Source organism: Triturus cristatus, chromosome 3_1, assembly GCF_964204655.1.
Source record: "Triturus cristatus chromosome 3_1, aTriCri1.1, whole genome shotgun sequence".
Taxonomy (NCBI): domain Eukaryota; kingdom Metazoa; phylum Chordata; class Amphibia; order Caudata; family Salamandridae; genus Triturus; species Triturus cristatus.
The window spans coordinates 842,324,366-842,349,851 of record NC_140583.1 but is presented as its reverse complement, the minus strand read 5'-3'; the positions used below and the strand labels follow the sequence as shown (position 1 = coordinate 842,349,851).

General features: G+C 45.3%; 1 protein-coding gene across 1 annotated transcript in view; it reads right to left on the bottom strand.

Moving 5' to 3' along the window:
- Positions 1-25,486, bottom strand: part of LNPK (lunapark, ER junction formation factor) — a 527,269-nt gene that overhangs the window by 171,543 nt on the left and 330,240 nt on the right. Inside the window, exon 10 of the mRNA XM_085645246.1 lies at positions 20,110-20,215. Within this exon, the coding sequence (XP_085501372.1) occupies positions 20,110-20,215 (106 nt within the window). The remainder of the gene's footprint in view (positions 1-20,109; positions 20,216-25,486) is intronic.

Genomic DNA, 25,486 nt, shown 5'->3' with positions numbered 1-25,486 from the left:
GTGATTGTGGGGTAGAAGGAATGCACATAAGAGGTACTATCTGTCTCTCCCTACCTAGTCAGTTATACAGGACTGAGTTTGGTGCAACTGCTGGGGAGAGGGAAGATGAAGAGATGTGATAATCTTTTAAAAGACTCTGGCTAAATTAGATGCATTGTACGCTATGGATATGTACTAAATGCTGTTCTACTTCGCCTGAATGCTGTACGACTGAACAACTTTCATTAAAAAGATCTAATACATTTTTTTTCTTTTTTTTTTTTTTTTTAAAGGGAAAACTCAGCATATTCTTAAGGAAAAGAAGTAACGAGAAGGTGAACATTCTCTTTAAGAAAAGCAGAAATCCTACCAGAAAATGCTGGACATGGACGTAAAAGCCACATTGGAAAAGTAATGGTTGATGTTATAAAGGCATATATAGCCAAGTAACATCAAGTTATTGGTACACAGCAGGCTGAGATAAATAACAGTAAGTAGTGTGCCGATTAGTTACATTGGTTGAGCTGATACAGCACACAGGTATGGCAAAGGACAGGAAGGTACTGGCAGGGCTATTAAGGTCAGCCCAAAGCTCGGGAACTAAATTAGATGTGACTAATGTGGATGGTGACAGACATATAGAGCAAACTTCTCAATGTTCTAAGTAGGACTCCTGGTTTTATGATATCTATTTTTTGGCATTTTCATCTGTATTTATTCATATTTATTTTTTGTTGATTTTATCTGTATTTAGCCATAATTATTTTGTGCTTAATGTAAACTAAATTGCAATGAGTAGATTTCCACATTATCACATGAGTTTTATTCACTTGAATACAATACTCATCTGAAATCATTTACATTGTAGATCTGTTTAAATAACTCTTCTGCTGCAGTTATTTAAGCTTCATTAAGAAATTTGTCAGTCTGCACAATTATTGACCTAGTACATATGATTAGCAATAGTAAGAATCGTCCAAAAGAAACCCCATTTCAGATAACAGATAAACCTCATGGAGGACTGGGATGAGGGGGGCCTTGTAGTCAAACATTCGGGAGGGTGGAAACTTACACGTAGGTGCTGATGGCAGGGAGAGACCTTTGACGAATGAGTAAGTACAAGGCTCTCCTCATCCCCATCCTCTGAGGTTTATCGGTCTCAAAATTAGGGACCCTTTCATTGACCTTAATCAGACATAAGGAACTAGTACAGTATGTTTTCGTGTGAAATGAGTGGGTTTAAACACTTTTGACAGGAATTCAAATAGGAACAAGCAGGATCCTAGTCCTGAGGAAAGCCCTGCACCCATCTGTGAGTCTTTGATGGGCTGAAACAAGTCGACCTAGATAAGACAGCTGCGTAATTTTGCCTCAAGTGTCCGATAACTGTTTTATCACACCTACACCATCTATTAACATAATTTTAACACTAGTAAGAGCACAGGGTTTTTAGTTGTCAGGGTTCCCCACTCCTCGGAACATTCCTGAACAGTCCCTCTATCCACAAGGAGGGCAACCGCCACTAGAGCATTCTCCGGTGACCACGGGATGGGCAACGATGAAGCAAGACACTGAAGTGGTGTGTGAGGCCATGTCCTTTTTTGGAACACCCCCCCCCCCCCCCCCCCGGGTTCTCTCTTCAGTTATTGGGACACAAATCATCTTGAATGGAGTAAAAGGCTCACTAAGGAGGAGATCTGGTTCCCATTTTTGTGAGCCATACTGGGGTACGTTTATTTTGTTGTCGTTCATAAGCTCACTACATCAGGCCACAAACATTTCCCAGTATGCCGAAAAAGATGGATATGGTCAAGGGACATCTGGTTGCAAGGATAACAGCCACAAAATCAGATGGCAAATCAAAGCAAATCAGTAGTTGCTGCTCAATCTCCATGCACTGATGTGCAGCCTGCAGAGAATCAGGACACTAATCTGCTGCTTAGACGGGAGGGGTAGCCTGATTAGAAATGAGCTCAGACTCAGGAAAACAGGGTACTACACTCTCCTAGCCTAACCTGGGGCAATTAAGAGGACTTCGGCCATGTCATTCTGAACCTCCTTGAAACGCATAGTACGGGAAGTAGTGGTGAAAATGCGTACAGAAGAGCCTGTGCTCCACTGCAGGTTGAATGAGTCTCCTAGAGATCCCCTTGGCAGAAAATCCACCAGGTTATAGTCTCCATACTGCCTTCTCTGCAGCGGCAAACGATCCAGCAAGGGCACACCCCACTAGTGAAAGATATCCATCTCCACCCCAGGATGAAGACATAATTCGTGTTTTAACAGCCAACATCTGCTCACTTCATCTGTTCTAGTGTTTAGTGACCATGATAAGTGGTTTGCCAATAGAAAGATCCAGTCACCTCCCTACAAAGGTGCAGTGCCTCCTGGGTCATTGTCCAAGACCCATCGCTGCCCTGCTTGTTGCAGCACCACATGGCTGTAATTTTACCCATGAAGACATGCACCAGCCTCCTCTGGATGGTGGGCAGGAAGGCTTTTCAGGGCAACTCTGATAGCATGAAACTCCAGAAGGTTGATGTGGAGGGGATCCAGAGTCTCCTGATGTCCAACTCTCCCAGTTGATCCCCCCCCCCCCCCACCCCCGCCACCCCCAACTCAGAAACAATTCACTACTATGAGCTGTGTGGGGCAGGGATAGTGGCCTACCGCAAGACCGGTTGGTGCCAAGCTTGCAACACTAAGGTCCTGGGCTGTCTCCTTCGATATGCAGATATTGTCTGACGGAGTATTATGGGCAGTACAAATTGAGATTTCACTGCAAGGCCTGTATGTGTCATCTGACACAAGCCACCAGGAGGATGCACAAGCCCAAAAGCTTCTGAACCATCCTCACCAACACCCAGGAAAGGGCCTGGGACATCAGAATTATAGCCTCAATGTCCTGATCCAAGAAGAGACGAACCCCAGAGCATCCAAGGGAGGCCCTACACAGGAGACAGGCGTGACTTTGCAAAAATGACAGGGATGACAAAAGAGTTTAGCATCTGAAGGTGGCCCATGACTGACTGCATCAAGCCAGCATTGAGCAGCCAGTCATCAAGGTACAGGAATACATGTATCCTCGACCTTCAAAGATGAGCCACTGCTATCGCTATTGTGAACATAGAAGTGTTAAATAGAGGCCAAAAATTAAAAAGAGCAAATTGGAAGGGTTCTGACCCAATCAAGAACAGCAGGCAGTGTCAGAGAGACTAGAACAAACACATGAAGGTACGCATCCTGCATGTCGAAGTACACCATCCAGTTGCCTTGGTCCAAAGCAGAAATAACACGAGTCAAAGTAAGCATCTTGAATATGCTCTCTTGTAACAAGTCAGAGTTCCAGAATACAGCAATCAGTATTAACAGTTCCTGCTTAAAAAGTTCATTTTTTTCGGCATCTTTTTTATAAGTTTAATATTTAAAGCAAACCCCTACAACTTAAAACAATTCAGAAATTAATACCATCAACCATACAAAATCAAGACAATACAATCCAAGCACTTAAAAACCCCACTCAACAATCACTACCTCTCATTCATTACCACACCCATGCACATTCCGTACACACATTAGCCCTATCCCAAAAAACAATATATTCAATTTTACCAACAAACAAAGAGCCCACACTTAATTAGTCTTCCATTGTTGTGCCTTGAACAGGGATTTTCAAACAATCTCGGATAGCCAACAATTACATTTTGTGAGAAAACAAGCAAATTATGAGAAATAAAATAAAGTACTTAATATTTCCGGTTTCATACTATATTGGATTAAACTCAAGTTAGGAATGAAAATGGGTTAAGCGGGAGCAGTTAATACTGATTACGATCTTTTTTTCCCCATGTCCCAAACCTTAGATTATTCTCAGGGGTACCCATCTGTGATTGAGAGTTCTAGAATAGGCTAGACCACTCTATTCTAACTGGGTTCTAAGAGGTAGGAGTTATGCCCCCTGTCTCTCCTATGGTGGTACCCTCTTGACGACCCCTTTCAGCAAGAGTGAACCAAACACCTGCTGAAGCAATTTTGCATGATCTAGCAAAACTTGAGCTGGAAAGAGGGGTAGGGTGTGGGCAGACATGTGCATGTTGGAGGGGTGGGGGGGAAAACACAAAGCGGGATGAGATAAAGAAGGGCACAGCCCTCCAGTCTATTTGCAAGCTGGATTTCCAATCGGGATGAAAAATTGGCTCCTGCCCCCTAATGAGTAAGTGTGGTCCTTCACGAAGAAAATAAAGCTGCTTTGAAGAGGTTATGGCAAGAGAGGAGGAAAATAAATCTTGTTTTCCCCGTTGGTGTTCACAGCCTCGGCCACCAACGTGCCCCATGGAGTTACGAAAAGTCTGATTCAGTTGCATAACTGGCTGTAAGGACTATCACTGGTGATGTGGCAGGCCCTGTGAACTTCCTATATTGTTGGTGAACTTTGTATGCCAGTGAGAGTAACCCAGTAGCAAGCTGTAGCACAACTATCTTTAACTGTCTAGCACCGCGTTGGCCTTCTCCTAAAAGGGCCTAGATCCGTCAAAATGCATGTCCATCAGGGACACCTAGACATCCCCAGTGTAACTACAGTCACACACAGTTAGGTGTGCCACGTTGGGGGCCAAGGGACGGCACACACAATCTATTGTGTCAAGGCCTGCTCACAGAACGTATTTTGCTGCATCTTGTCCATTCAGAATCATCTGGACTAAACCCGTCCTGAGATCCTTTGTAACATCCTGCAAGATCTTGTTGGTTTTGTCCCAAAGAGCATGTGTCTATGGGCCCATGAGGCAGAACACATTAAAATAACATAGGGCTAGGCTGGTAAAAACACTTTCAACAACTGCAACAATATGATTAGATTCCCTACCTGGTGGGGCAAAAGAGACTGCTCTCAGGTTTACTTTATTTGTCGATATAAAAATATTCTAAAACAAAATACTTAACTTGTTGATGCTTGCACCAAAGGAATTTACAGAGTCAGGTGGTGTGTTAAGAAAATAGGGGTACCCAAGAAAAAACTTGTGTCACCTGGCCACAGAGCAACTGACTGGGGAGTTGTGCATGGCTTTGCCGACTTGGCTGTTAAAAGGTCTGTTAAGAGTCTCATTGAAGGGGGAGGGGGGGCTGGAGGGATGTGGCCAACCGCCGAGAAAGAAGGCCGCACCTTAAGGCGGCACATCCGAGCACACTCGTCCAAACAAAAATCCACCTCAATATCCGGAGATACGGATAGCAGAATAGCTCCATTAAGTACCGTGACCAAGCGCGAACATTCCGCGCCACGAACCAGGCGAACTCAGCGTATAGAGACAGAATGGCTCGCCTCCGTGTTTTGGCCCGGTGACGAAGCACGAGTGAAGGAGTAGGTGTGCACTGAACCTGGCCGCCACTGCAGTAATCGGCGCTGAGGCAGGAGAGTACAGCACCCGATAACCCGAGAAGTCTCAAAAGACTTTGATTGGGATCCGCTCCAGCTGGAGCCTGAACATTGGTGGTCCCACCGGCAGAGAAGATACTGGTGAGCGGCGCACTTGAGATGAGGCTGGGAGCGGCCTCGGACCATCTCCGCAGCGGGTGCCCGAACAGGGATTGAGGAACTCGGGAGTGATAAATGAGAAGATTGAACCCACTCTTCATCTTGGAGGGTACGGCAGCAAATAGGAGAAGCCGTTGTGCGAGTGACTGCGGGGTCCTATAGTTTGCATTTGCTGCTGGTACGCACGATTGGCTGTCCCAGGCTGAACTAAGAACACCCAAGGAAGCAATTAACGGCCGCAAGGGTACATTTAATTTCAATGGAGACTGGGACGTAGTGAGGGTCGATTGGTGTTGCGTTGATTTTGGGACCTGGCCAAAGGTGCGGCAGCAACCAGATGAGGACATTGTAAGTGTGCATGCAGGGCTCTACATACTGAATGTACTGCTGAAGCGCACGGTTGGCGGTGACAGCCTGAACAAGAAACACCCCGAGTAGCAATGCACGGCTGCATGAGCACATTTAACTCCAACGGTGTCCGGGACGCAGTAAGTGCTGAACCTGTGCTATGCTGATTTTGGGACTCTGCCGCAGTGGGGCTACCGACTGCACTCACCGTCAGGTGACCTCCCGGGACTCTAAACACTCTTGTTCCTAGCGGCCCTGTCCCACTCCAGCGCTCCCCCAACATCATCATCAAATATTGCCTGCCTCGCAATATTTATGTACCACTTCTTCTCCATGTTCACACTAGTGGAGACTCTCGAAGCCGGAGGTCGTAGTTGCCGCTGGCAAGATTGGGCCACATCCTGCTATTCCTGGTGGTAAGTCGAAGGCTCATGAGAGGCCGAGAGACGTTTGAGCAATTAACCAGCCGGGGCAGGACCAGCGCGGTATCCAGAAAGCAAGCACACACAATAGTGGGCAGTAATTCACGACATCGCCTCCCAAACACAGCGGCGGCTAATTGGGCGGTCTCAGAGGGCGAAAAAAATCTCATAATAGTCAGCAAGTGGCGTGGTGGGATTCCTGGGCCAGAGGTACTAGTCTGACCGGAGTGGTAATAAGCCCCAACATGGCTGGATGCCAAAATACCAGGTCCACCATGCAGGCCAAATTAGACAAATATGCCTGGAACAAGGGTACGGGCACTAAAGACAAAGATGCTGAAGATGGGCCTGAGACGAGGCAAAAAGTAGTTGATGCCCAGCAATTAACCCTTCACGATATAATGGCAGTCATCATTACGGTTAGGACGTCACTGGAGTCCATAATCAGCACGGTCTCTACAGAGATCTCATTAATAAGAACTGATAAAAGATCTATGAATACTAGACTCAAAGAAGTTGAATCGACCACAAGCTCCCTAGTCAAAGGCACATCCACCCTTTAGCAAAGAGTGAACGACCCGCAGTGAAAGGATGGAAGCTCAGCTGGATGAATATGAGGGGCATTCAAGGCGCAACAACGTGCAAATTCTTGGGGTTCCGGAAAAAGCGGAAGGGTAGGCAACGGACTTGTTTGTGGAGGAATTGGTCACAGTCTATCTCAAGCATTCAAGACTGTCAATTTTTTTTGCGATTGAGCGGGCACAGAGTGGCAGGGGGTACACCCAAACCTGGTGCTCCCCCAAGGCCTATAGTGGCGAGAGTCTTCAATTACAGGGACAGAGACACAATTTAGCAAACGGCTCACACAGCTCCTCCAAATGAATTCGAAAATAGTAGGGTGTCCTCCTTCCCAGATTTTACACTTCAGGTACAGCGTCAGAAATACCCTCAACAGACGAGGACGCAGCGGTCGACGGCAACAGAGGGGAATAGTCTAGACTCCTCACTTTTTTTTTGTAAAATCACAGGCACTCATACGAACTTGACTTCCCAGCTGACAAGCACCTGAGGGGAGGTATGATGAAACGGACTATTGGTCATGAGGGGCAAGAGACTGTTATTTAAAGTAAGATGGAGCGAACTGGGGAATCGAAGCATTGATTCAGTAGTTCTATACCGGGATTGTTGGACGGGTGTGGGGTTGGCACACACACCACAAGTTAAAGGGGTGGGCGATAGGCACTCTGAAAGTTTGGGGTGGCTGGAGGTTCCAAAACCGCCATGCAGGCAGGGGGGTAAAGTTCTTTACAATGAGAGGGGTGGGTTTCCAATCACCGAGAACCTCCGGCGAATACCATGTTGCACACTCGGAGGATCAGTTAGAATTCACTGGTGACAGGAAGCGGGTTGGGGAACGTTTAGTTGAAACTGTAGATAGTTCGGACAAGGTTGACACTAGCTGGAAAACTGGCAATAGTGCACTCCATGCACTGGTAAAGTCTAGATTGATAACTGGCAGGTTCAGATGGGTGAAAATCCCTATGCAGAGACATGAGGAGAGTAGCGGTTTACCCTTTATGACACAGATCAGTACCTCACGTTAACATGGTTATAGAATCGAAACAAGGGCTTAAACTGTTGTCCTGGAACGTAAATGGGCTTGAAGATAAGATAAAATGAGTAGTGCTCCAATATATATATATATATATATAACGATACTCCCCTGATGCCATTTTGTTCCAGGAGACCCATTTATTAGTCAACGCGTGAAGCTCGCTGACAAGATGGGGATTCAAACTCGTAGCTCACTCTGCGTTCTGTTACGGGTCTCGGGGGTGGGGATAATGACCCGTAAAACCTTCCAGATGACGACTGAGCGCACATGGACAGATAAATTGGGTTATTTTGTGGCAATCAGGGGGACATAGGAGGGACATACGTTGAATTTAGTCTCTGTATACCCACCACCAGGTCTTCAGGCCCCGGCACTAAGACATCGGCGACCTCCTGCTCACCCTACAAGAGGGTAGACTCCTAATAGGGGGCGACTAATTCAATTGTTTCCAATTCTTTAGATAGATGGCCCTCAAGAGCCCTACCACCTGCTAGTACACAAATTCATAATTTTCTGGACGCAATGGGCCTAGTAGACACTTGGAGGACACTCCATCCCAGGAAACAGCAATTCACATTCTATTCAGGTGCTCAGGGAGTATGTCTAGGATAGACTATATCAATGCTGGAGGACCAGTTAGAAAACTTCAAAGAGGTGAGTCACTTCGCCAGAGGTATATTGGATCACTCACCTGCCTGGGCCCTGATCGAGGTGGGCGAACTCAATATTGGTAGAACAGCCCCGAATAATCTGTGATATATTAATATCCCCCGGATAAAAGAGAAAATCGCACGAGATACAGAACTTTATTTTCAAGAAAACGAGCATTCAGGGGACTCAGCCCAGACACTGTGGGAAGCATACACTGTTGTAATTCGTGGGGCCGCTATCTCCCAAATTGCCGGGGTTAAAAAAAACAAACAGGCAGAATTAGTACATATAGAAACAGATATACTGGAACTCGAGGGAAGCTCCGAGATGCGAACCTAGATGAGACGAGGCATGCCTTAAAAATTAAAAAATAGAGTATTCTGCAGTGGCCACTGATGCGGGCAAGACACAGCATAGGGCAATACTCAGCAGGATCTACAAGGTCGGGGGATAAAGCTGGGAAACTACTGGCCTGGTTAGACCGTAGGGAACAGGCAAGTAGAGTGGTGGTGGAGCTCGAAATGGAGTCCGGGGAGTGACTGAGCCGCAGGAGATTGAGGATGCTTTGGGTGTTTAGGGTGTTTATTATAATGGCATATATGCATCTCAGACACCGCACGTAGAAGAAGATATGCACTCCTTTTTAAGGGATATTTTCTTGCCAGGACTCTGAGGAAGAGCGGTTAGAACATGAACTAGAGTTGAGCAACACAGAGGTAGAGAAAGCCATACAAGTTTTATGTGCGGGAAAGGCGACAGGCCCAAACGGTTTGCCCATTGAATTATACAAGCTGGCCCCAAGTAAGATTGCAGCTTATCTCACTGGAATGTTTCAGGAGAGTGGGGAGGCGGGATTGCTCTCCATCGACCAGAGGTTGGCGACGATTGTGGATTTTCATAAGAGCGGGAAACCCAAGAACTTATGCTCATCGTATATACCAATATCGCTGCTCAATGCAGAAGCCAAGATATTGGCGAAAGTCCTAGCCACTCGTTTAATAAGCATTATAACAAAACTAGTGCATCCGGACCAATCGGGCTTTATGCCAGCCAGAAACACTTCTCTTGATTTGCGGAGACTGTAGGGAGTACTGGACAGGGCCAACACGATCGCCAAACACGCGGTGGTGGTGTCCTTGGAAGCTGCCATGGGGTTTGACATGATCAAATGGTCCTACATGTTTGCAGTATTAAAGAAGTTGGGATTTAGCCCAAGCTAACTGGGGTGGGTCAGCCTCCTCTATTCAGAACCGCTTGCTCAAATAGTGGTCAATAATAGAAAGTCTCCCGCGTACAAACTCGGTAGGGGTACCAAGCAAGGCTGTCCCCTTTCTCCATTGCTCTTCGCCCTACTTCTCAAACCATTGGCGATGTGGATACGAAGGGATCCCATTGTCAGGGGGCCCAGATGGGCTGAGAAGATCGTATTTCACTGTATGCCGACGGTATTCTACTGTATTTGGCATCCCCGGCGGCCTCCCTGAATAGAGTGCTTCACATTTTCATAATATTTGGAAGATTCGCTGGATACAGGATCAATTGGTCCAAATCAATTAGCTATGTCCTCAGTGGAGGGCTGCCTCCCTTGCCCAGAGGTTTCACTATACCAGAAGCAAAGACTACGTTTAAATACTTGGGAATCTGGGTCTCTAAAGACCTGGCTCACTTCTATGAATGCAATCTCCTGTCCCCGTCACAGAGACTTAAGAGTGACGTCCTACACTGGAGGTCGTTCCCACTATCCCTGCTGGGGTGTGCAGCCTTATTCAAAAAGATGTCCCTTCCTCGATTTTTGTATGTTTTGCAGAACACGCCATACCCAGTGGGAGCAGACTAATTTAGAGCCATAGATGGTGCTCTGAGAGACCTCTTTGGGATGGCAAACTGCCCAGAATGCCCGAAGAACACTCCATGCTCTTGCGAAGCAAGCACACAGCCAATGAACATGGAAGGTTTCAACAATATTCTTAATCTTCTAAACGAGATTCCAAAAGAATTTTTGAAAAATTCAAACCATGCTTAAACGTTCATTTGTATTTGCAATACAAGCATTTGTAATAATATTTACATCATTTGCAAGTCAAATCAATTTATACAATTCCATCTGAACATAAAGAAATGCTCTTTACAAGGTTATAAGGTTATACATTTAATGTAACTCTTTGTATGACCCCAATGCATTTCGGGTGATAGCCTTCTTCAGGGGAGGAATTGAAAAACAATCTCTTCAAACGGCGTCCTGCCGGAACACAGAGAAGCTCGGTGCGACTTCATGTCAAGTAAAATCCATGTTACAATTAATCCATCATTTATCTCTGCTCACAAACACATAGGACAGCCCCACACCGGTGCTATTAACAAAGCAAAAACCGTCCACCATGTGAACATTGAGTGTGCCTCGGATAGTCATGTGCGACGAGTACTCAGAAGGACAATGTCCCTGAAGCAATCTTCTAGTGCCAAAGTGCATGATCATGTATTTAAAACTGGCCTGATGTCTCGCCTGAATTGCCATGCAGAAGCTTACACGAGGGTGGTACGATGGAGAAATGGGTCTCCCATACATTAAGAAATATTATTGGGCGGCGCAACTAACCGCCATAAATCAGTGTACATACAGTCCACAGGGAGATCCTGGGTTTTACATGGACAGAAGGTTGCTCCCGGGGAGGTTTTGCAAGGGCACTATACACAAATTGTCAGGACCCACTGGACATGCAGTCCAAGTGTGGCGGGCTGCTACTAGGAGCCTGGGATGGGAGGGTAAGATTACACTTGTCACCCCACTCTGGGATACAGACCTACTTGGCAATTTATGAGACACCCATGGATTTGACTGCTGGGACTTAATAGGCATCTCTAAGGTTGGGGATCTCTGGAAAGCAGGAGGAATCATTCCCTTTGCCCATTTGCAGGTGGAGTATGAACTGGCAAACACTGAATATTTTAGGTATCTACAGATCCAACATGCTCTGCTCATGGTGATAGCAAAGGGAGAGACGCCACCACACACCGCCCCACTAGAAGATAGGGTCCTAGACAGGAATCCTCCCAAAAACGCCATATCATTAATATATAAAAAACAACACCAACATGACAGACCCCATTCTTCGACTTAGAGCCAAGTGAGACTATGATATTGCGGGGCTGGAGGATGGCGAATGGCTTGAGGCCTTGGCTTCTCCTAGAGAGATCGCTATCTCCTCAAGGCTCAGACTCGTGCAGCTGAAGATACTCCATAGAATATACCTCGTGGGACCTATGCTAGTAAAGATGGGATATAGCAATGAGGCTAGATGCATGAAGGGATGCGGGCAAGAGGGCACTTTCGTGCATACACTCTGGGAGTGTAGGGTGTTCCAGAGATACGGATTATCATTGAAGAAGTGTATGGAACGAGTAATGAGTCACAAGATTGACTGATATCAAACTATGTCTCCTGAATATCTGGGGCCCCACAGACAAACACCAAAGAGAGAATATGGGTGACTCACTGTATGATAATTGCCAAAAGGAATATCGCAAGATTGTGGAGGGCACAGGAACCACCAACATGGAGTGAATGGCGAAGGGACATGGACTGGTGCATGGTAACCGAGAAGACTATGAATCCAGGGTATGTCCCACCAAATGGACACATATTTGGGGAAACCTGAATGACTACAGGGGAGGAATATGTGACCCCCCACAGACTAGGCGGGATACTGATCCGGGATGGCCGGGTATAAGCAGCTCCAATGTAAATGGTTGGTAATACTATGGTCTCAAATGCATCATTAAGTTTGTGCCAGTACAGAAACTAGTAAATGCATGTCTGCATGATGTCTAACGTGTACTCACCTTGTCCCAAATAAAAAGTTTTTCCCCCCCAAAAAATGGAGTCTCATTGAAGGTAAGGGCTATGGTAAGGCCGGCCTAGGTTATATAATCTTAGTAACAAGATTTGGCTTGGACAGCTGCCCAGTGTAGAGACAAAGACTTAACTCATAAAAGTCACTCCTGCACAGTTTCTGGAGATTTAGCCGATCCACTTACATTATGTAGCTCTAGGTATGATCCAGTGCCCGCTTAATGAGTTGGAGGGGGGCAGGGGGCGATAATATACCCATCTTATAATAGTTGTTGTCATGAGAAATATTCAGAAGGCATTGAAATCTGTCACAGTCACAACTTAAGCTGGTACCGAAGTAGCCAGGATGGACACAATCTCTGAGGATGGAGTGGAATAATAGCCATCAAAGGAGTGGTCATGAAGGAGGCTCAGTGACTCAGTTGGAGGCTACTACAGCTTTGAGGGGGCAAAGGTGCCACAGAGGATACAGACACTGCCTGACAGATTTGCAATATTGTCTTCTTAAAGACCTCAATCTGCTGTAGGGTAGGCCGTGGCCTGGGAAAGTTCAGGTGTGCTGGGACGAGCCTTGAGATGCACTCAGAGTCAGAAGATGCCAGCTGAGTAGGGCCCCTGGAGTGCTGTCTGCGCTGCCCTTCGTCTGATTCCGACGGGGGAGGAATCCAGTTTTGCCTTCTTGCACCTGTGACGCACTTAAAGACTGACATACAAGAAGACAACTGGACAGGACCATGATTTGGCATGGCAGTAGTCCCAAAGAGGAAGGAGAATATGGGGCAATTGGTCAAACAATCCATTCTTCAGATCTACGGGCAGGAGATGGCGGCAGGGAGATGTACAGGAGACCAATGTCCCACTACAGGCAAAATGCATCTCCCAGAGAGCATCTTGGCGGAAACTCCATGCACTAGCCGTGACACTGCATTCTCAGCAGAAGCAAAAACAAAAAGAAGCCCTATAGGCCAAAGAATTCTTAATCACATCTGGATGAAGAATCTATTTGTAGTCTACCAGATCTCATCTGCTGAGAAAGTCCACCCTGGCATTTGGATAACCTGCCATATGGTTGGCCAACAGATGGATCCCCTGATAGTACAAAAACTTCAAGAGCCACATCATCTCCAGGATCCCACACTTGACGGCTTGTTGCAGTACCACATGGCAGTCATGTAATCCACCCTTTGATGGACAGGAGAAAGGTATTCTGAGCCACCTGAATGGCACAAAGTTCCAGCAGGTGGATGTGCCTCAGTGTAGCTGGGGACTAAAGGCCCCTGATCGCCACCTCTCCGAGATGACAGCCTGTGGAAACGACCCATTTTGCAGGGTTATCCCCAAACTTTTTGCTTCCTCCTCCTATTTTTCCTTAACGGTCTTTGTTGGTTTTAGAACTCTGGGCACTTTACCAGTGCTATCGGTGCTAAAGTGCATATGCTCTCTGTTTAAATTGGGTTATGGATTGGTGTTTCCATGATTGGCATTTTTGATTTACTGGTAAGTCCCTAGTAAAGTGCACTGAGTGCCAGGGCCTGTAAATCAAATGCTACTAGTTGGCCTGCAGCACTGATTGTGCCACCCACAGAAGTAGCCTTGTAAAGGTAACTCAGACCGGACACTGCAGTGTCTGTGCGCAGTTGACTGCCATGTCGACTTGGCAAGTGCACCCACTTGCCACGCCCTAATCTTCCCTTTTCTTACACACAAGTAATCCCTAAGGTAGGCCCAGGGTTTCCCCCTCCTGCTGGGAAGTTGGGCCAGAGAGGACCAAACTGGTTTGGACTAAGCACAGACACTCTTTGCCAGAGAGGACAAAGGAATTTGGAGCATAAATATTGGGGCCCAGACCTCAGAACATTAGAACTCTTTTGGATCAAGAAGACTGACAAGAAGAGATGAACCTGTGAGAGGGAACTACCACTTTGCGGAGTGCTTTCCTGTGTTGGCCTGCAGTGGCTGCTTCTGTCTTGGGCTGTGAAATGACTGGACTGAACGTTCTGCAACTTCTTTGAGTTTCTCCAAGGGCTTGAGCTAGCACTTGCCCCCTGTTCAAGAAGTCTCAGGAACAGAAAGGCTTCAAGTGTTTCTGCCATCAGCACCGTGGACTGTGTGTTTTGTGCTGCAACAGAAGAAAAAGCAACCAGACGCCATCTACGACGCGGCTGCCGACTCAGTGTGCTGAAGGCACCGCAACCCTGGTCTCACCGATGCTGCCACTGGATGCCGCCACCGAGCCGCTGCTTGCACGTGACCGGTGGGCACCGCACTTTACACAGCCTCGCTTCACGACGCCGCCTTGGTATCCCAAACGCCGCTCCACGCCAACGGCCGCTGCTTGCACCGTTGTTCGAGGACTCCGCTTGTAAATTACACAAGGCATCGTCCTCATCCCACACCACAGCCTTGACCTACCAACGCCATAAACTCCAGTTCGTCAGCAGACCGCGCTTCAGCAACAACGATGCCGCTGCTTGCACCGCGACCTGCCAGCACCGCGATGAGCACCTCATCACTTCGCACTGAAGCGCTGGACGACCGTCACCGAGCCGCTGCCTGCACAGCGACCCGGGCATACTGCAAGCTGCACCGCAGCCCCGATGACTGCGAACACCGGCGCTCCCGACTTCAACCGTGAGGAGTTCGATCTGAAACCTATGTGACTTCAAGGGCCCGACTACTCCTGCACCGACCTCCAGGATCGACACCTGCGGACGCCAACCATACAAGACTCAGCGAGAGGTCGCCGACGCCCTACATTTTTAAAGGTACTGTTTAGTGGGTCTTTCTGACAACGTAGCTGGCCCGCTGTTTGGATTTGTTGTTCATGACACCGTGATAGCCCAGAAGGAGCTATTGACTTTAAGGAACCGTATTTCAAGTCCATTTTCATTACTGAAGATTTCTGAGAACTGTACGGTGGAGTTTTATTGTTTTTGGTCTTGTTTTGAACATATAAAAATATTGTATATTTTTCTAAACTGGTGTGGTGTCCTTTTGTAGTGTATTCACTGTATTACTGTTAGTTATGGGCAAATGCTTTACACACTGCCACTAAGATAAGCCTGACTGCTCATGCCAGGCTACCAAGGGGGTGAGCAGGGCTGATTTTAGGAGTGTAACTCCCTAATCTGGATTAGAAGGAAAGGTCCCTTTTTGGATAAAGGTGCAAACTGTTGCCAACTATAGACCCCATTTCTAACAGCCCCAACCCACCGATGATGCATTTGCCACTAATGTGAGCTCTGGGTGGGATAGGGAGAATTGTCTACTGCAGGTCAGGTTGGTGTTCGACAATCACCATTTGAGGATCTAAACTGCTAACAGATGCTTTCCAACATCCCAGTTTTGAGCTAACTGCAGGAGTAGGTTGCAATGCAGAGTCTGCATTGTCCATTAGGCCTGAGAAACCAGTAGGCTGCATGAGGCCGATAAGTCTTGACACTTTCTGCAGAGGAATCCAGGAGTGAAAAAGTGGAAGCTTTGCATGCTAGTGTCCAGGATGGACCTTATGAAAGGTGACTCCAGCATAGACTTCAGGTGGGACTTTGACTCATTGATGGAAAACCCAAGAAATGAAAGAAGGTGGACAGTTATCTGGACGTGGTATCCAATTGACTGCAGCACTCTCGCATAAAGCTGCCAACAGCAACAATTGGAACTAAGCTGCACCTGACTAATGAGCCCCTACTAGGGAAAAACCGGTCTTAGGTTGCTTGTGTTCCAGTAAGAGGATATGGATTGGTAGTTCGGGCTGTTCCTAGTAAAGCAGGATAAAAACTGATTTGAAAATGGCAGGGTTTAGCCTGAGGTGGCGTTGAGGGCAAAAGAAAGTTTTGAATAAGATGCAGCCTGAGTAATTACCAGTAGCCGAGATCAATTCAAGCATTCCACCTATAGGTTTTGTATACTTCAGTGGGACTAGAATAGCCAGACATGGTCTGTGCTCATTTTGCCACTGTAACCAATTTGCACCAACTGATGAGCCCCCCCAACTATGTTGAAACTTATCTTGGAGGCTTATTTTCTCCGTTCACAGAGTTCCTGCCTAGGAACTTCGGGCTGCACTGTCCTTATTGGAGCAGGGTTAAGACTGATATGCATACAGAGGGGGGGGGTCTACTCTGAGGAGGCACTGTTGGCAAAACAAAAAATATTCTACAAACAAAATTGACTGGGAAGCGAGCAGAGTAATTATTAGTGGCAGAGATTAATTCAAGTATCCTACCAATTACTTTTTAAAAATTCTGCAGAGAGCTAGAGGAACAAGAATCACCCACAACTGGATCACAAGCAAGGATTAAATGGGATGTCTTGACCCTTCATATTAGGGGAGATTTGGTACTATCTGATCTTGAGCAAATTACCTCATTGGACGGGTTTTGTATTCCTACTGGTTTCCACAGGACCAGTTTCCAACATTCTGACCTCTGGTGTCAAATGCCTTGAAAGAATCCAGTATTGCGTGAGGTTGTGACTGGCAAGTGATAAAATGATAATGGGTGTGTGCTACCATGCTCCCCAAAATCCCTTTTAATAGTATAAACAAAGTTAATGAAATTTTTCCCGAGGGAATATTTTTTCGTTTAACTGTATTTAAGGAATTGGTTACCTCCGTTTCTTGCACCTGCTAATTCATTTTCACCTGAAACTTTAAAATACATTTACCAGACCCTCCCTCTTAGCACCTTTAATGTTCACACCACTAGAATTTACCATTAATACCAGGTGTGCCTACAGAACGGCATCAGAAATTGAGTCCAGGTCAGTATGACTGCATGGTGCTGGAGGGAAAAAAATAAGATGGGGGGCGCTATTTAAAGAGCAAATGTTGGCTGTATCTCTGTTCTAAATAAACAACTTAAGTTCATACCCTATTTTATTTATATGCTTCGTCACTATGATACATCTTACTCCAACAAGCCAGATCTATTCATGCACCTGATACAATGCTACCTCGTTTATATTGGTTAGGTATGCACCCCCAATAAAAACAGATTACCTAGAAATTGTTCAAATTGTTGGAAATAAGGTTGCTGCACGCTTCCATCCATATGGGCTGGTAGCTCAACGAATGCTAGTTAAAGACACACCCACACTGAATCGGATTGGTCGGTCTTGTCCTTGCTAGGAGTTAAGTAGGCATGTTTGCAACAAGAGGCAAAACTCGTGTCCAGATAGTCATGTAGACTCCTCACAACCCACTGTTCTATACAGATCCCGAATCTCTTTCTGATAATAAACTGCATTACAATGGTCTGCCCACTACTCCTTACTCTAGCATGATATGCATTAACTTTGTGACAGATTGTAGAAACACATGGATGAAAGGATACGTTCATCTTCTATGGTCAAAGGTATTGACAATAGCTACAGCTTTAGATGGCAGTGCTATATCAGCAGGGGATAGCAAAGATAGTTGGGGTGAAATATGATACTATGTAAGAAAGGTAAATAAGCAAGTGAATGTGTGAAGGAGAAAACTAGGATTTTAATTAAAATGGCATTAAGCAAATGGGTAACAATAGGACTTATTTTGCAAGTGCAAGTTTTCCAGATCTAAATTTGAAACTTCATTGAAAGCTAGTGCTTACGGACAATTACGTAAGATTGCTAAAAAGTGTGAATATGCCCTCTACCTCGTTTGTCTGTGTGATGTATGCTTACATGGACTTATCTCAAATCCTGAAACCATGAGGTAACAAAGCAATACATATCAAAACCATGTTATATGGCATCTTGTAGTGATTCACACAAACTGATTGCCTCCCTGATTGGGAAAATGCCTGTGTCTTCATTTAGGGTTCCACATGGGTTTTCCAAGTCAGAAAACAGGACAATGCACCAAGATATTTGGAGCAAACTTGAAACAGCTGGATGTTAGAGACGTTAGTAGGTCTCTAGTTTTGTTTTCAATGAAGCCGAAATGGTGTTTCAATATAAATTTAGCTTCTAGTTATCTAAACTGAAAACAAAAATCGGTCTAAATAGAAGCCAAATTACTGCATTATGAAATTCCAATTTAAGCCAGAAACTGAAGGAATGTTTCATAAAACAAAACAGTACCGAAACCATTGCAATTTCCTGGTAAATTATCAGGATCAATGGTCAATCTCAACAGGGCAAACATTAGGAGATGGACAGAGCGATGAAACTTTTCAGGCACTCACCCCCAGTCACAGATCAGGGTTGAATCCATCATCTTTCTTTAGCTCACTTAGCCACCCCAGTTCAGACCCAGCTATATGCAAATCAGTCTTGACCCTGTGCCTCATGGGAACAGTACAGCCTGAACTGTCAAGCCAGGTCTTCCCTGGCCCGGAAACCAGCATCCTGGGACCGGTTTCGGGGTAACAACCCTCATCAGTCAGGCTAGCTTAAATCCAGTGGCAAAGTGAACAAGGGACCCACGTCTGGGCATAGCCTGGCAACTTAGGGCAAAAAAAAGCAAACACAAGGAGATGATGGACGGAGTGCTAAAACTTTTCAGACACTCACCCCCACTCACAGATCTTTAGCTCACTTTGCCACTCCAGTTCAGACTCAGCTATATGCAAATCAGAATCTGGAAAGGCGTCTTACATTTCTTTCAACATTAACTTTTACTTTCATGATCCAGAAGAGATGTCAGACAAGCAAAGTTAGGAAATTTCCACAATGATGACAATTTTTATAGAGAAAAGGGAAACAAATTACTAGAGTAGGCCTCCAACATACAGATGCAATAAGGCCTGCTGTTTTCACAGATAAAGGACCAGAAGCTGAAGGTTGACTCCAAAGGTCGGGGCATAAACGTGTATGTTGGAAGCAAAGACAAACTTCATGGATTGTCTTTGCCTCAAGCTATTTCTTGCTCTGACCACATTATAACTTCTATTAACGTGACGGAATCTGCATTACGAGCAGACATTCTATTAGAAGTAAGCAACCTTCCTAGCCCTTAAAGCTGGGGTAACTTGGAGGGTAATAAAAATCCAAGACTTTCAAAAGAGTCTGCCTGGGAAGGGGTTTCAGTAACCAGGCCCTCTTCACTTTTCAGTGCTGCAATAGGTGGCCCTGGCTGAGCCACACTCATTTTCACAAAGATCAAGTGGACATTTTCCAGACAGTCCTATACCATAATACCAGAAACATGCATATCTGACTGTATCATAGTCCCAAGGTACTGTAATTAGTAGTCCATCTGTAGTGCATAAAAAAGGCTTGTGACCACAGCTTCGAATTGCGGAGGCGAAAATTAAATCTCTATAAATGTGAATGGAAAAAGAAAAAGCAGTCTTTACCACTTAACATAGGTCAAAACCTTTTAAAATATTGACTCAAGTGTCAAATTTAGCCATGCCTCAATAAAACGTTAATCATGAGCAGGTACATACTGAGCTACACTAAACTACAAAATCCTTGAAATGGGATTTCAGAGCATTCTGTTGGGTTTCAAAAAACGGTCAGCGCCCATAGAAACTTCGACAAGGGTGGAAAAGTGATCTCACATTGATATGCAGGAGGGTTTAGTAGACTTTCAGATCTAGGGCAAGCTCGGAGGCTGTATACATCTTCCGGATTTAATTTATTAAAAAAAGAAAAATCAATCCCATAAAGCAGCGAAAATGACCTGAATTACCTACTCTAGCACACAATAATGTTTATAAAACACATTTTTGATGCTTAGGACACAAGTAACTGCTGCAATTAGTAGGACAGATTAAAATGTTACCTGTTCTGTGGACCGTCGCCAACTAAGTATTCAACAACTCTGTCCACAACTCCCCGTTCTCGAGGAAGGACAGGTCTTGCTAGAGGCGGACCTGGTGGATGAAGACCTGGAAATACAAAATGAGTAACTAAAAATTAAACAAATGCTTACTGATCATTCATCATTTACTTTTAATTTAAATTCAAGTCATACCATACAGAGCATAAAACACTTTGCTGTTTAATAGTAGCTAATATTTATGTATTGCAATCATAGCAATTCATTTATGCATAGGCTGTGATTTTTTAACAGTAGCTTCCATCATACAGCCAATTTCAAAGATGAAAATGTCAGAAGAAAATGCTTTTGAGGCCGTACTATACGTGTGAAGCAATTCGACACATAGGACACTTTGGCCACCCAGCTTAAGGCTGTGTAGCTTCTGCACCTTATCAAACTCCTCAATGGCCATTGGATAGGCATTCCCAGAGTTTGGAGCCTTGATAGTTTACTGCTGAACAAGCCATAGTTTTAGCTGCTGGAGCTTGAAAATTACATAGCTTTATCAAGCCACCTGTATTGTGCTAATTATTAGGTCTCAACTACTAGAATGCGCATGCGCTGCCTGTTGCAAGACCTATTGTTACCTTTTAGTCATTTTAAAGTCCACCTACTGCTTACCACTGGTTGACTCAATTGCTTGCTCAAAAGGGAATGGATCACTTGTACCTGCCACCAGGGTCCGTTATGTTGTAACAGTCAGTACATCTGAAAAGTACTTAAAAACCCTCATTCACGCAGGCAGACGTATGGCGGTTTATCTGGATTCTCCGCCTTTGTTAGGTGCGTGACAGCATCATCATAGGGTCTCTTTTTGTATGCTTCCTCCACCTCGAGGGAACCACTGGTTTTACAGTAGTGACCAAAAATCGATGGTGAGTGAGAAGTGTTCAAGTGCGGTGTGGTAGTCTCTAAAACGTGATCATCATACTACTTGAAAATAACATTTTTATTCTGTCTGGTGTATGGGAGGACTGTATAAAAAATTGTTTTGATGTTCGTGCAGCGGTGGATGGTTGACATGTTTCAGCCCACTATTCGCCCTCAAGGGGTCGTTGGGCTTTCTTCAGGACCCGGACCTGGGACCCTGTAAGCAGCGCCAGCACAAGTCGTGCAGCACCACGGAAGAGCAGGTACTGCGCTGTCAGTGGCACGATTGAAGCCCGAATCGGGCCTTCAAAAAGGTACTATCGACCTCTACTTCAGGGTATTTACTCTGATCATCTGAATTGGACAATACCCAATTTCCACACAGTTCTTAAGTCCTGAAGAAAGCCCAACGACTCCTTAAGGGTGAATAGCAGGCTGAAACATGTCAACCATCCACCATAGTGCGGTGGACTCATAACTAGTCCGATCGCTGGACGAAAATCAAAACAATTTTTTATACAGTCCTCCCATACACCAGACAGAATAAAAAAGGTTATTTTCAGGTAGTATGAGGATCACTTGTTAGAGAGCACCACACCTCACTTGAACACTTTTCACTCACCATCGATTTCTGATCACTACTGTAAAACCAGTGGTTCCCTCCAGGTGGAGGAAGCATACAAAAAAAAGAGACCCTATGATGATGCTGTCACGCACCTAACAAAGGACGAGAATCAAGATAAACCGCCATACGGTCTGACTGTGTGAATGAGGGTTTTTAAAGTACTTTTCAGAAGTACTGACGGTTACAACATAACGGACCCTGGAGGAAGGTACAAGTGATCCATTCCCTTTTGATTTTTGACTGAATAATAGGAAGCTGAATGGATCATAGCTCCTTCTTACCCCCCCCAATCCCTGATCTAAATATACTCAATTGCTTGCTTCTTATGTGTTAGCTTGTGCTGGCTTTTCTTCCTCTACTGGGGTTTGTCCTTCCCCTTGAGTATGTACACTGTCCTTTCACTGCACTTGCCCTCGTCCCAGTTTCCTTTACCATAGTCCTCCACGATTCTACTCCCCACCATCAGTATTGCTCCTAACACGCTGCCCCCACTAATGCTTCATTTTACAGTTTCACTGCGTCTGATGTACTCCTGGATTTGCTTCATCAGTGAGCTAATGGCCTGCACATGTTTTGGATTAACTTTGCCAGGGAACAGATATCCAGACGCCAGGAGCCCCAGTCCAACAATCACAGCCTCAGTGGAGATTGTCACAACCTCAGATTTCTTTCAATGGAGTATACAACTATCTCCCTCAAACGCCCAACACCATGTGTGCACCTGTCAGAACAGAAATGCTGCATAATAGGTGCCGCAGAGGAGCAAAGTGGTTGATGCCCTTTTCTGCTCTACAAGTTGGGATGGACTCCAAGGACTCAGACAGCTTTGATCGGTCTGTAGGTAAAAGCCTAATTTGGACCACAGTGGTAAAAGAGTGAGTGTGGGCCCAGGGGTCTCCAAAAGGAGGGTGGGCGAAGTAATTGAGGGTGTGGCTTAAAACATGAGAACTACAATCCTGTGCTTTACACAGCATGCTACCTGACCAGCATTGAGGTGCTTCTTAGAGAGTTTTCTCCCAGTGCAGTCAGACATATCACACAACAAAAAACATTTGCCAAAAAGAAGCCAGACGGCTTTGTGAGTGTTTGTTAGCAGTTTCATATAAACGAGTAACAATGATTTTGTAGCATATAATTATTTATTTTATTTTTATTTATTTTGAAGGTTTTATATAGCGCAAACAAGAGCCTTGCGGGTATCAGAGCGCTTTACATGTCAGATGTTGGAAACAAGTATAGACATAGAAAATACAGTTATAGGTGAATCAGATATACTATACTCAAAGAGGTATAAAACTAGCGATTAAAATACAGAGCTCAAAAAAACAGACTAGCAATTAAAATACAGTAATAAGTCAGTAAACTCACGTGAGTTTAGCCATGAGAATCTTTCACTTCTTTTTTGAAGGAGACAGTGGAAGGATTCAGTCTTGTGTCTGTGGGCAAGGCATTCTAGATCCTGGGAGCCATTCCAGAGAAGGATCTGTCGTATGTTTTTTTTCTTGGCAAATCGTTGTGGTTTCAGTTGAAGAGTCTTGGCACTTCTGGAGGCTCCATTTCCAGCAGAGCGCACCAGTTTCTGGGCTAGTTAGTTCGGAGAGTTGTGGTGTAAGGCCTTGTGCATCATACATGCGATTTTCAGATGAATTCTAGCTTCAAACTGTAGCCAGTTGAGGGCTCTAAGATCTGGAGAGATGTGAGAGGTTCTCTTTGAGACAGTGATGAGTCTCGCAGCTGAGTTGATAGCGGTTCTTAGCGGGGTGGTCGACGACCTTCGGGAGGCCACATAAGGTTACTGCCCCATATTTCACTCTTGGAATTACTAGGGCTTGAACTGCTTGTTTGAAGTCGTGAGCTGGCAGGAAGGGTTTCAGTTTTCTCAGGGTCTTCATGTGGAAGTTAGCTCCTTTTGTGGAGGCGCTGATATGCTTCTGCATCTTTAGGTTACTGTGCAGTCACACCTAGCGATTTTGCTGATTCGACAATGAGAGGTTGTCGTTTGAGAGCTGTTAGGTGCTTCATCCAGTCCAGGATAGTGCACCACAACAGATAGAGTCCTTTAAGAAGGCCATCCTGCAAATCTTTAGAGTGGTGAACTGTGGTCTTGGCTCTGTGACCACTGAATTCAAACGAGTAAGACTCCGATCTAGATACCCTTGCAGCTTCTTTTTTTAACCAGAACAACAAGATGCGTAGGCTAAAGTCCCGCTTCGCTTTATTCGGTCACGCACCATGATAATAAACAAAGGAGTGCCCCAGGGCTCCTGTTTGAGCCCCACTCTGTTCAACATATGTCACTCCTCTTGCAAACATCGTAAGAGCACATGGTTTTATGCCTATTTCATACGCGGACGATTCCCAACTTCTGTTAGCCTTTGATAAAGACCCGTCCGAGACGAGAGAGCATTTCACTGAAGGCATGAAAGCTATTACAGCGTGGATGGCTGCTAACTTTCTCCAACTAAATGTGGAGAAAACTGAAATCATGATTTTCGGGGCTGCTTAACTGTTATGGTCTCCTGAGTGGTGGCCACCTGAATTAGGACCACCACCAACTCCAAAATCTTCTGTGAAGAATCTAGGTATAAAACTTGATCAGAAGTTAACCATGAAAGACCAAGTGACTTCCACTACTGGCTCCTGTTTCCATGTTATGAGGCTATTACAAAGAGTCTTTCCAATGGTCCCATTGGCAGTACGCAAGACCCTAGTCCAGGCACTGGTGATCAGCCGCCTGGACTATGGAAATGCTCTTCTGGCTGCGGTCAATGAATCCCTCCTGGACAAGCTCCAGGTAGTTCAAAATAAAGCAGCTCGTCTAAATCACAACCTTCCAGCGAGATCTGCCTTTGTCCCTCTATTACATGCACTACACTGGCTGCCAGTGCGGAAGCAAATTACCTTCAAGATCTGTTGCCTAGTGCACAAAGCACTTAATGGTAAGGGACCCAGTGCATCAGGACACCTTGGTTACAGGATCTGGAATTGTGATTGGAGCCGAAGCACCAAAAGCACAACCAGCACGGGATTGCAAATTATATGCTCGCAGAAGTTTCGGCATGTCATGGCTTAGAAACAGTGCAGAAAAAAAAAAGAAACAGACGTCAGCCTGCCTGGGTGGCACTCGCATGCAGCACTTTGTCACTTCAGAATCCAGCACCAAGACGCATGGTGCCACCTACGGACATGCAGGAGCACTGCTGAAGAAAAGTCTCCGGATTTAGTCTGGCACCTGGTGGATATTGTAATCTGTGGTTAGACGCATCAATCTTGAGTTCCTAAGACGTATGTCATTAATATAAAGAAACATCTACAGAAATAGGCTTCATCCTTCTTTGGAATTGACCTGCCCATACCAGTCCTACTAATAAAAACAGTTTTTTTAGGCTAATGCTACATAAAATGTTGCCAGTCTGGGCTTCAGAGGTAACAGAACACTGTGCCTTGTAGCTCTGTCCTACCACAATAGAGTCTCTCCAGCTGACACTAGTTGCATTTGGACAAGCAAGAAAAAAGTAATTGTATTTCTACAGTTAGACCTGCTATACGAATAAGACGTGTGTTGTCCTGAAGTCTTCATTAATAGCACGACTGATTCACCATCATAACCTTTTGTTTCTTTGGATGTTACACGATGTAAAGAGGAGCATTATGGAGGCTGAACCATTCATGTGTTGGCATCTTCACCATGGAACCCTCTTTCTCCTGAGCAATAGAGGACAAGCCTGGATTTAAAAGAATCCATTTAACCTTGTTCATAGCTCCCAAAATTAGACATTTGTCTTATTTTATCACACTTTGCAGTCATAGGTGGGAAAATTACCTTTGTGTATACTCTGTTTC